Here is a 12,827-nt window from a genome sequence, read left to right as displayed (position 1 = left end):
CTTCACCTTGCACTGCCCCCTTGCTCTCCTCAGACTAATCAGAGAAGCCTGCCATTCCCGCACACGGAGGGAGAGAGAGAGAGAACAGGCGAGAGAGTGGTCGTGTGTTGCTGCCGCTCCGTTCCCCAGTTATGCTCTAGAGCGGAGGACCGTCCACCAAGCTGCCATACCGAGCGACCAGCGGAGGGACTGGGAACTTTTGGGAACTTTTGGGAACTTTGGGGAACTTTTGGGAACTTTAAGGAACTTTGAGGAACGGTTATCCACCAGCCAGGGCCGACTGGACAAGACTCATCTCTTCGCACACAGGTCTTGCGTCTCTCTCTCTCTCTTTCTCTGTCTGTCTCTCTCTCTCTCCCTATCCCTCTCTCTCCAGCTTCTCTCTCTCTCTCTCTCTCTCTCTCTCTCCTGCTTCTCTCTCCCCCCCCCCCCCCCCCCTCCTTCCGGACTTTTAAACCATGACTCTGCTGGTGGAAGACCAGTCCACCCAGCCCCAGCCTTGCCGGCTCCCGGAGCACTCCCCCACCACCACGGGCACCACCACCACCACCTCCCTGGACTGGTGTCCCACCCGAGCGAGCAAGCAGTCGATGGGGGACGTTGGCGGCGGCGGCGGCGGCGGCGGCGGCGACGACGGCGCTCTGGTGTTCGGCGCGGTGGAGCCCCCCCGGCGGTCGCGCGGCCGGCTGCTGCTGCACGGCCTGGTGATGTTCGGCCGCGAGTTCTGCTACGCGGTGGAGGCGGCGTTCGTCACGCCGGTGCTGCTGAGCGTGGGGCTGCCGCGCAGCCTCTACAGCCTGGTGTGGCTCATCAGCCCCATCCTGGGCTTCCTGCTGCAGCCCGTCATCGGCTCGGCCAGCGACTACTGCCGCGCGTCCTGGGGCCGCCGCCGGCCCTACATCCTGGCACTGGGCCTGCTCATGCTGCTGGGCATCAGCCTCTTCCTCAACGGGGACGCCGTGGTCTCAGGTGAGTGGGGGGGGACGAAGGGGAGGGCGGGGGTTCGGAGGGGGGTTGGGTTGGTGTGTGTTAAAGGGGGGGGGTGATTGTTAGGGGTCTTTGGATTTATGTGAGGGTGGGGGTGAGTGTGGCTGAATGTTAAGGGGGGGTAGGGTGGATGTGAGGGCTCGGCTGGGTGGATGTATGTGGGATTGTATAATGTGCTAACGACGCAGATCCTATATTTTAATCAAAAGACATTCCATTCCAGAAACCTGACATTGCGGGGATACATTTTAGAGTAGTCAAATCATGAAACAATAATGCATAACACATGCCTCCGACGTGGTGGGTGTGTGTGAGGGGCCGGGTGGAGGTACTTCAGGGAGGTTTGTTGGATGTGAGGGTTTGGATGGATGTGAGTGGATGGGGGGGGTGCATGTGAAGGGGGTGGGTAGAGAACGTGAGGGGGGTGGGGGGGCTGGATGTGTGGGAGGGGGGTTGGGAAGGATGTGGAACCCGTTACCCGGTTGTGGAAAGAAACCGACTTTTTAACTTCCTGTTTGGAACAACTATCCTACCTCATCAGGGACTTTAGTCTCCGGGGGGGCGAAACACACACACGCCATCAACAGCATCATCAGTGCGCTAAAGGGCTGAAGGCAGCGCTCACACTTTGTACCATGCACTGTCGCCAAACACTCGCTTCCATAATTATGCATGGGGGGGGGGAGGTTTCCCTTGATCTTGTCACATTCCCGCTAGGTTTGTAGAGTGCTATTAGTCTGATTAAAAACTGTGAGAACACAATTTTAACCCTGTGCTGGCATACTAATGCTTTAATAATGACCACTGACCTTGACGGATTTATCCTCTATATTATTATCCACTAATGTATGGCAAATATGCATGGTGGAATAAATGGTGGGCATAAGGCTTCACGTAGAGCTTAATAAACAATCTGTATTCATGCGGTGTTACATGCGTGCATAGGGTATAGGGATGATTTAGGGCTTGCTAATTGCTCGGGTTGGAGCACACACGGTGTAGGCGGATCATCTCAGTGTTCCTGAGGTTGTGGTGACCTACGTATGATGAACTATTTTATGTGTATGTGTGTGCGTATGTGTGTGTGCGCACGTGTGTGTGTGTGTGTGTGTGTGTGTGTGTGTGTGTGTGTGTGTGTGTGTGTGTGTGTGTGTGTGTGTGTGTGTGCGTGTGTGTCTTGTCTTGCAGCGATCGTCAGTGAGCCGGAGCTCAAGAGGATATGGGCCATCGTGGTGGTGATGCTGGGGGTGGTGCTGTTTGACTTTGCGGCCGACTTCATTGACGGGCCGATCAAGGCCTACCTCTTTGACGTGTGCTCCTACCAAGACAAGGAGAGAGGCCTCCACTACCATGCCCTGCTCACAGGTTCGTGGAACTGGACGGGCGTTCGTTTGCACCACACACCGTATAGAACATTTAACAGAGTCTCCAATCCCGAAGCCACCCATGGCGATGCCTTCGAGGATCCGTAAATGGGTGCCAGGGCGGGGTGAAAGGCGTCTTGCTTCAGGAGGCCTACAGGGAAGGTTGAGGCTCAAGCCCAGTCACTTCAGACTGGGGAGTCCAAAACCCTGACCACTACACCATCCTGAATAATACATCTTATAAATCGTTGAGGATGCTGACAGCTGGACTGGGGGCTCATGGTGGTTCAAAACCCAGAACCTCCCTGTGACTTAACACTAGCTATTTAACACGTTAGCTAACTACGCTATCCTGCGCCTTTGAACCCACAGACCCTATTAGGTTTCAGCCCTTCACACACTGTGCATCAGAACAGTGGGTTCCTGATGGCCTACGCAACACAAGACTGAAAAACCACCCAACTGAAATGTGTTCCAGCGTTAATGATAACTGAAATGTCCTGATGACATGGGCAGACACACTCACACGTGCACAAAATCTCACACGCACATGTGTATGTTGAAAAAAACACACACACACACACACACACACACACACACACACACACACACACACACACACACACACACACACACACACACACACACCCATGCACACTCTAACTCATATACAGTATAAGCAAGTGCACATAGACATGGAAACCCACAAATACAACTGCACACAAGGGCACACATACACACACCTGTATGCACACACACACACACACACACACACACACACGCACACACATACACAAACACACACACACATACACTTGTCATGCATGTAATTGACCCTGCTCTGCCTGCTGATTAATTTGGTGTGGAGTGGGTTGATGTGGGTGATTAGCTATAGAGGAAATGCTTATTTGATCTCGGGCTCTGGGTTTTATGAAAGGGTGAGGGATTGTATAAGGGTTATCTATTTAAAATGTGCTTTATGCTCTAGTTGCACGAGATGATGACGCCAGATGACCCAGTTGAAAACTGCGTCTTTCTTTTCAAATGTACCTTTTCCGAGCCAACTCTGCATTGGTTCCAATTTACCAGACACAATGCTGGCCCATGCTTCAGCCCCCATGAGGCCCATGCCTCACCCCACTTGAGGCCCATACCTCACCCCACTTGAGGCCCATGCTTCAGCCCACATGAGGCCCATGCTTCACCCCACTTGAGGCCCATGCTTCACCCCACTTGAGGCCCATGCTTCACCCCACTTGAGGCCCATGCTAAACCTCCATGTGGCCCATGTTGTATCCCCCATGTGGCTCATGCTTTCCCACAGAGCATGAGGGCCCAGGAGCCAGTGATCTGCTCGTGGAGGCCCAGGGTGTAGTGAGCCGTCGGTGCGGGGCCAGTATAATCCAGCCCAGCCGGGGGTCATGTGCTGCAGTCACGGGGCTGTGCTGAGAGAGAGGGAGCCCGGACACATGACCTGCGTCATGACTACCCTGACGCCACTGCGAGGCTGGCATCATGTGACGTTTCTTAAGGGGGTTGGAGGGAGATCGGGATCCAGTGTGTGTGTGTGTGTGTGTGGGAGGGATTGTTTAAGAGCGTGAGAGCAAGAAAGAGAATGATTCAGAGAAGCGTTTGTATAATCAATGGGTGCGTAATTACATTTTTCTTTCACGAAACCAGGCATTTTTTCCGCCCATGATTGTAATCATCATGAAACACTGCCAGTGTTAATTATAAGATTACTGCTGGGGTAATTTTGATTAGTTTCATATTTCAACTGAGAGTTCTGAGGCCGGTCTAGGATAATCCAGCTGGCCTCTGGAGAACGCAGCTCGACACACTTATTTTGGGTTGGTGTTATTTTGATCCATTATCTATTTATAGACTACACTTGTAACACTTCAACAACAAATCACACCATTACCCAAACAAGTGAAAGGATTCAAGCAGCCAAAGCAGGTGGATGTATCTGTTAAACCAGGACAGCTTTTGCCTGCTTTGTTTTTCTCGTGAAACCCAGAGTCTGTACGCCTTGAGTTGGCTTCATGTTAGCCTCTCTATCCCCTAGACTTGAGGAGAACAGAGACAAACAGACTCATTGATGCAGGGGGGAGCGAGTGCATTAATGCTTCACCCTGGGTATGGCCATTAGTCGTTCTGCGCTGTCATCATTTGCATAATACTATCTGTGCATTGACATGAGTGATCCAATAACTCCACAATCATGCAGATTTATGTTCAACCCTTTATTCATGAGCTCCTTCAGCTTACCCCGGTTCCAAACAACCAATGCCATCCTGCTACATGGACTCTCATCACACTCACACTCTTATGTTTTGCTTTGTGTCCCATTATAATGCGTTGTTGCGTCGTTATACTGTCCCATTATTATTTCACTGTCCCATTGATATTGAATTGCTCTCTCCCACTATTACAACCTCTGTGTAATTTTCAACCATAATTGCGTCCTTGATTCATAACAAAACAAGTGCAGGGGCAGACACCGTCTAATCGTAACCCGTCAACATACCAAAAGAAGCAATCCCCTGACCTCCAGGGTTGAGATTGTCTCCCAGACCTGTTGCTATGCGAGGGATCTGTTGTCGGACCGTAAAGTGAAAGCAGGATATTTAGGCCCAATCCCATTTCTACCCCTTACCCCTCCCCCTTGTTTTGAAGGGGTAAGGGGAAGGGGGAAGGGGAAGGGGTAAGGGGTAGGAATGGGATTGGGCCATAATGCTCAAGCCGACCCTCCGACATGCTTCCTGTTCTACTCCTCCGGTACAGTGGGAGACAGGTCTGGCAGGCAGGGGGATGGGAACAGGATCAAGGTGAATGCATATAAATTGTTTCGATCAAGTCAAGAGTAGTGGGGGGTAGAAGCCGACGCTTGGCAGGGAGGCGGATGAAAACAGGATGAAGGCGAGACATATCGACTGTCTGATCCACGAGCAGTGGGGGTCAGAGATAGGGCTCTGGCCGGGAGGTCGATGAGAACAGAACGAGGCCAAGCCATACCTAACCGTGATTCATCCTTGGCTGCACATGGATGATCCCTTCCACAAAATGAAAGGATCAACAGACCTTTTCAAACCTAGACTCGACCGGCGCGTATCCCAAACTTCTGCTCCGCAAAAAAGAAACTTGCCGGCGGTCGTGATGCATGACAGACGGATTTAACTTAAATCCTTGAAGTGCCTCTTGCCTCTGCGCCTTCGGCCATTTAAAAAAATAATGACCAGACCACAATCCTGAAAGGTTTGACCGTTTTCCCAAATCATCCACATGGCAAAGCGGGGGGGCAGGGGGGGCTGACACCCCCACAGTTGATCATGCAAAAAGGCCAAATCAATCGGTCTGGTGCCCTCCTCCTTTGTGTCACGAGTCCCACCGCTGCTAAACGAGTCTCTGACGAGGCGCTGCTGTTCAGTGGTCTCACCGTTCCGCTGCGGCGCTTGGTCTTCCAGGTCTGGGGGGCGCCTTCGGCTACCTGATAGGAGCCATGGACTGGGGCCACTCCTCGCTGGGCAAGCTGCTGGGCTCCGAGTACCAGGTCATCTACTTCTTCTCGGCGTTGACCTGGGTCCTCTTCCTCACCGTCCACCTGGTCAGCATCCCGGAGACGCCCCTGGACAAGGCGCCGCAGTCCCCCGTGATGCCCCCCAGCTCGACCTCCACCTCGGGGGGCATCCCTCTGATGCGGTACCAGAGCGGCGGCGGCGGCGGCGGCGGCGGCGGCTACGGAGCGCTGCCCAAGGAGCCCACCTACCAGACGACTATGGAGATCCGGCCCCGGTCTTTCTCCGTTCTGTCCGAGGCCAACGCCGTCACCTCCAGCGCCAAGCAGCCCAACAAGGAGGTGGGTGGTGGTGGTGGTGGTGGTGGTGGTGGTGGGGGGGGGGTGGTTTGGTTTGGTTTGATTCGTTTTGATTGGACCTTTTGTTTTTAGGTCCTGAAGGCTTTATAGAAACGCATTCGTTTATTCAGGTCTCTCGTTGTGAAGGGAGGCCTGATTGGCCGCCGGTGGGAGTGGGTGCGGTGACGGCTGCTTGAAGCTGTTGCGCATTGATTGCTCAATGCGCAACAGGTGGGCAGCCCCCCCCAGCCCCAGGGTCCAATCAGTCTGAGAGGGGCCAGCTGAGGCTGCTTACACCAGCCGTCATCCAAAGCCACTCCCACACAAAGCGGAAAAAAAACAACGAAAAACCCTACGGGCAATACAGGCCAATATAACACTGACTAATTACACTGAACCCTCCTTCATTCATATTTCTAGTTTCCATCTGGTTTCTAGTTGGACTGATGGACAGGGAAACCGACAGGCAGACTGAGTGATGGACGTACATACAGACAGATAAACAGACAGACAGGCAGACAGACAGACACATGGATAGATCAACAGAGACAGAGGTTAACAACCTGTTGCCAGTAAAGTTTCCCAACTGAGGTCACAAGGTTTAAAATATGTGCATATCTTCATCATACTTGATTCGATTACTTTACATTACATACATTACATGGCCTTAAATGAAATTACATACGCTAAATTACATTCCAATCCATTAAACAAAATGACCCTACCCTTCATTTTTATGCAAACCAATACTCCACATGCCTGGTGTTGTCTCCATTTTAATTATTTGTGTGTGTATCTTTCTCTCTGCTTGCGTGTGTGTGTGTGTGTGTGTGTGTGTGTGTGTGTGTGTGTGTGTGTGTGTGTGTGTGTGTGTGTGTGTGTGTGTGTGTGTGTGTGTGTGTGTGTGTGTGTGTGTGTGTGTGTGTGTGTGTGTGTGTGTGTGTGCGTGCGTGCGTGCGTGTGTGTGTGTGTGTGTGGGGGGGGGGGGGTGTTCAGGCCCAGAAGAGAATGACATTCAGGTCGTTAATGAAGGTCATGTTCAACATGCCAAACGACTACCGATACCTGTGCATTAGTCACCTGTTGGGATGGACGGCCTTTCTCTGCAACATGCTCTTCTTCACTGACTTCATGGGACAGGTATGGTTCACCTCCTTTATAACCTCGTATTATGGTATAATAGTATTATAACCCTTCGCTTATCCCCCTATATGCATGTTTGTGTGTATGTGTGTGTGTGTGTGTGTGTGTGTGTGTGTGTGTGTGTGTGTGTGTGTGTGTGTGTGTGTGTGTGTGTGTGTGTGTGTGTGTGTCTTTGCGTTTGTGTGTGTGCATGTGTGTCCGTGTATGTGTTTGTCTATGTGTTTGTGTGTGTGTGTGTCTGTCGGTCTGTCTGTGTGTTTGTTTGTGTGTGTGTGTGTGCGTGCGAGTTCCGTGCACGTATGTGTGGGTGTCTTTGAGGAGAGACAATGTATCATCACCCACAGTTTATTGTTGAAGAACACATGGGAGCGTGGCGGGGACGCTGAGATACCAGGGCATGACTGCTATGATCAATTTACTGCTAAGTAAATTGAAAGAAAAGTGAAACAAAGTGCTAATCTCGGAGATCTCCATTTCGTTCTCTTTGGCCGCACCCATGGCGGAAAAAGAGCAGTACACCTACACACACTCATGTCATGTGTAGTGCGTTATGCGTTATTTTCCACGTAATCTTTGGGAGCTGGTATTAAGAGTGACGACCCTAACCCTGTTGAAAAGGGTCTATTCAAGTAAAAGGCTTAATTATAAGATCCATGCGATCTCATGTATATAATACCCTAACCCTGTGAAAAAGGTAGGCCTATATTCAAGTAAAAGCTTAATTCTTACATCAATTCTTACATTAATCTTACAATCCTTTTTCTTGGTTCATTCATCAACAGCTTTTACATACCCTGTGTCATTTAGAGCCGTTCAATGGCACAGGTTATGAAACCATTGGTGTGCGTCATAGTGACTTTGGCAAGTGTGTCTCTCTCAGATTGTATACCAAGGAAACCCGTACGCTGCCCATAGCTCAACAGCTTATAGCAGATATGAGAGAGGTGTTGAAATTGGCTGCTGGGGACTCTGCATCAACGCTGTATCTTCGGCACTCTACTCATGTAAGTCCGTTTGTGAGGAGTGTGGGAGTGTGCGTGTGTGTGCGTGTGTGTGCGTGCGTGCGTGCGTGTGTGTGTGTGTGTGTGTGTGTGTGTGTGTGTGTGTCTGTGTGTGCGTGTGTGCATGTGTGTGTGTGTGTGTGTGTGTGTGTGTGTGTGTGTGTGTGTGTGTGTCTGTGTGTGTGTGTGTGTGTGTGTGTGTGTGTGTGTGTGTGTGTGTGTGTGTGTACTCGTGCGTTTATACATAATATACTGGTATACGTGGGCATTTTATTATGCATTATTGTATTCACTAAGGTGTCAGGTGTCAGGATGCACAGCTGTCCATTCAGCAGTTGAAGTATACTGCAATAAATAGAGTGAAACGCAGTGAAAAGCATTGTGAGGGCAGATAGACAGCTTCCTCAGCGTTCCTGAGCGGATCGTGTTTCTAAGGAGCCAGCTGCCCCAAGAGGATTGCGATGGGCCAAACAAATCGATTTTCGCTGCAGTGAGCTATACCAGCTGGAGTGTGAGAAGTAGCAGGACAGCAATATAATGGCACAAGTACAAACAACACTTGGGATTGGAAAAATCGCTTGCAGCAGCGGGAAACATGTCGTGCCAACCTTGATGTTTAAATTGAAACTGTGAGCCAGTTACGAAACGACCGAAATCCTATCGGCGCGGACGGTAGACAGTGTTGGTCCATTTTGTTTCTGCCGTTGTATGATTCATTCAACAGTCTGTTTACTTGTTTCTAAAAAACACAAAGGCCTATTAATGAGTAATAAGTGATTCCATATTGTCCGTTTCTAACAGCCGCAGGGCCAGTCAACTCGAAATTAAAATTCACTCCGAGCATTCCACTCATTAGCTCACGGTTCGCTCTGCCATTTGAGGCCAATTAAACTCAAGCGATAGCGCATAAATCTGACATCCTGGGGCGGCTCTCACACAGTGCTAAGTTCCGGTTCAAGCCACTTTTATCTGTTTCCGTCCTCCCCCGGGTCCTCCTCCAGACGTGCAGCGACTGCTGCTGCCCCACGTCGGCCTGAAGGGGCTGTACTTCGTGGGCTACTTTGTGTTCGGCCTGGGCACCGGCCTCATCGGCCTCTTCCCCAACGTGGTGGCCACCCTGGTGCTCTGCAGCGTGTTCGGCGTGATGTCCAGCACGCTGTACACCATCCCCTTCAACCTCATCGCAGAGTACCAGCGCGAGGAGGAGGTAGCGGGACACATGTTTTGGAGTGGAGTGGTCTCCTTCGCCCGCACTCTCTCTCTCGTTTGCTCTCTCTCTCTCTCTCTCTGTCTCTGTCTCTCTGTCTCTGTCTCTCTCTCTCTGTCTCTCTCTCTCTCTCTCTCTCTCTCTCTCTCTCTCTCTCTCTCTCTCTCTCTCTCTCTCTCTCTCTCTCTCTCGTTCACTCGTCTTTCGCTCATCGTCTTTCCCTGTCCCTTCCCTTACTCTCTCTTCACACACACACACACACACACACACACACACACACACACACACACACACACACACACACACACACACACACACACACACACACACACACACACACACACACACACACACGTCACGCACGCACGCACGCACGCACACGCACTCACGCACGCAAGCAAGCACACAATGAGACTCACATGAACGTGCATGCACCCAAACGGTAATCTAGCTGAATGATTTGATATATATCTGTCAATATCCATGTCAAATATACAATTTATTCAAATCAAATGTTCCACCCATCAGGAGCAGCTGAGGCTACTTGAGTCCAATGAGCCGCAGCGGGGCACGGGCGTGGACTGCGCGGCCCTGACGTGCATGGTGCAGCTGGCCCAGATCCTGGTGGGAGCGGGGCTGGGGGCCCTGGTCAACATGGCCGGCAGCGTGGTGGTGGTCGTCGGGGCGTCCGCCGTGGCCTTCCTCGGCTGTGTCTTCATCGCCCTTTTCGTCAGAGACGTCAAGTGATTTCTTTTTGGACCCCCTTTGTTTTTTTGCGATTGTCAAAATGAGTGTTTTAATAAATAAAAGAATCTTTATACAAGCGACCGGATATTTTTATTTATTAATTTTTTGGGTTGTTTTTCATTAAATTGTCCGACGCTGTGTGATTGATATCATGGCTTTAGAATTACGAAATTAAATTGCTACGTAAGATTCCATCGCATGATGAGATGATCAATCTGACTGGGGAAGTGAAGCCAGACGTTTTGGCTTTAGTCTCTTTTTCGGACAGGATTTTGTTATAAATATTAAATGGCATTCATTGGCATTTGCATAAAAATCAACAGAATCTAGACACGTATCTCAGTCAGCTTCTCCACCACAAAGTCGTTTAGCTATTCTGCACACACACACACACACACACACACACACACACACACACACACACACACACACACACATCTGTATGATGAGAATCACAACTGACACGATAATGTCTCTTAATAAATGTCTATAAAAACATCGAATGATAAATAGACCTGGAGTCGGAAACAAAACAGACCAAGAGGTGGTGACAGTCAATTTATATCTAAAAGGAAGGCCATGAAATTTGATTGAATAACACTGTCTGTTTAGTGAGACACTTGACCAGGAGAAGGGGTGCCCAGGGAGAGATCACTCACACACTCACAGCTCTGGGCCCCTATGGAAAACATAAGTATGCTCTGTCCATCGCAATGAAAGGCTCCTGCATTGTTTGTTTTTCTATGTCCTGTCCTTTTCTTTCTTCAGTTCCTTTTGTGGATCATCTTGAAATGCGTACAAAAGTACGTCGACATAACCATAGAAAATAGCAACATTTACATAAATGTATGTTTGGGGTACCGCTATTGTATTTCTTATAAAATCAATAACAACAAAATAATTTGCCTGAAATGTGCCAGTAAAATATTAAGTCTGTAATGACGACATTGAAGACATATAGAGGTAGCCTACTTAATGTGTCCCTATACATACAGACAGACAGACAGACAGACAGACGGACAGACAGACAGACAGACAGACAGACGGACAGACGGACAGACGGACAGACGGACAGACGGACAGACGGACAGACGGGCAGACGGGCAGACGGACAGACGGACAGACGGACAGACAGACAGCTATCTATTATTGTACTTTTTCAGTCGTCAGTCATCTGGCCAAATCAACGATTTTCGACCCAAACATTCCCAGTCAGATCGGCCCGGGCCTCATGTACTGTTCGGCAGAGCGTCGTTCCTTTGGTTGTAGACCACAGCCCCGGGCGGGTAGAACGCCACCGGCTCCTCAGGGGAGTGGATGGGAACCAGGACCCGTCCCTGCTCGTCTGGCTCCGGCTTGGTTGTGGCTGTGAACGGCCTTATGTTGGTCACGGACCGCGACGTGATCCTCCAAAGGAGTTTGCTCAGCACCTTCCTAAACTCCCGTCTCATCAGGCAGTATAAGATGGGGTTCAGGCAGCTGTTGGAGTGCGCCAGGCACACTGACACGGGGAAAAGGTACGCCTGCGTCGTGTAGTACTCGGAACTAAAGTCCACCACGTTGAGTTTGATCAGGATGCCCCACACCGTTAGCGCCTGGTTGGGCAGCCAGCACAGAAAGAAACACAGCACTATGATGGTCACGGACTTGGTCACCTTGGAGCGTCTTTTCGCGCTCGAGTTGCTGCCGCGCTTGGAGTGGATGACGCGCAGCAGCAGCAGATAGTACACGCTGATGACCCCCAGCGGGACAACGAAGCCCATTAGAACCTTCTGAGCGTGGTACATCCCCAGCCAGAACTGCGCGTCCCCCGGCGCGTCAGGGAACTTCACCAGACACAGCTCCTCTTCTGACACGGTGGCCGTGGTAGAGTACACCGCGTGCGGCAGTGCCGCGGAGACGGCGGCGCACCAGATCAACGCACTGATCCATTTGGCGGAGCAAAAGCAACGCGCACAGCGCGCGCCGCTTCCGTCCCCGCGCCGGCCACCCCGAAGCGCAGAGGACAGGGAACAGTAGCGCGCCACGCTCATGGCGGTGAGGAAGAAGACGCTGGCGTACATGTTCATCGCGGTCACGTAGGACACGATCTTGCACATGGCCTTGCCGAAGATCCACTTGAAGTCTAGCGCGTTCTCCACCGCCCAGAAGGGCAGCACCAGCACGAACTGGAGGTCCGTCAGGGCCAGCCCGGTGACGAAAAGGTTGATGGAGGACTTCCTCCACACGTGTTTGGAACGCATCAGGTACAGCACCAGCAGGTTGCCGATCAGTCCCAGCGCGCAGACCACGGAGTAGATTATAGAGATGGTGATCCTCAGCGCGGCCGAGCCGTCCCCGCCGTATCCCACTTTATCTTTGCTGTTGATGTTGGACAGCTGGAACGAATTTGTGGTGGAGCGGTTGTTTTTGTTGTTGTTGTTGTGGGTGGCGTTTAGGCTGAAGGAGAAGTTCCCCACAAGGCAGCAGCTGGAGGAGAACTCTGTGGAGCCCTCGTACGGGTTGGGGTATTCCCCGGACAT

General features: G+C 51.1%; 2 protein-coding genes across 2 annotated transcripts; one reads left to right on the top strand and one right to left on the bottom strand.

Moving 5' to 3' along the window:
* The first annotated feature begins 458 nt into the window (after positions 1-458).
* Positions 459-10,412, top strand: slc45a2 (solute carrier family 45 member 2). The gene is made up of 7 exons (XM_056589416.1): positions 459-969; positions 2,176-2,352; positions 5,819-6,210; positions 7,204-7,347; positions 8,231-8,354; positions 9,353-9,558; positions 10,087-10,412. Exons 1-7 carry the CDS (start codon positions 459-461, stop codon positions 10,303-10,305), a joined length of 1,773 nt encoding a protein of 590 aa, XP_056445391.1. The 3' UTR covers positions 10,306-10,412.
* Positions 10,413-11,534: 1,122 nt separating this feature from the next.
* rxfp3 (relaxin family peptide receptor 3) lies at positions 11,535-12,827 on the bottom strand. The gene has a single exon (XM_056587748.1). It carries the CDS (start codon positions 12,825-12,827, stop codon positions 11,535-11,537), a length of 1,293 nt encoding a protein of 430 aa, XP_056443723.1.

Source organism: Gadus chalcogrammus, chromosome 4, assembly GCF_026213295.1.
Source record: "Gadus chalcogrammus isolate NIFS_2021 chromosome 4, NIFS_Gcha_1.0, whole genome shotgun sequence".
NCBI lineage: Eukaryota > Metazoa > Chordata > Actinopteri > Gadiformes > Gadidae > Gadus > Gadus chalcogrammus.
The sequence above is the reverse complement of the archived record's forward strand: the minus strand, read 5'-3'. Positions and strand labels throughout refer to the sequence as shown.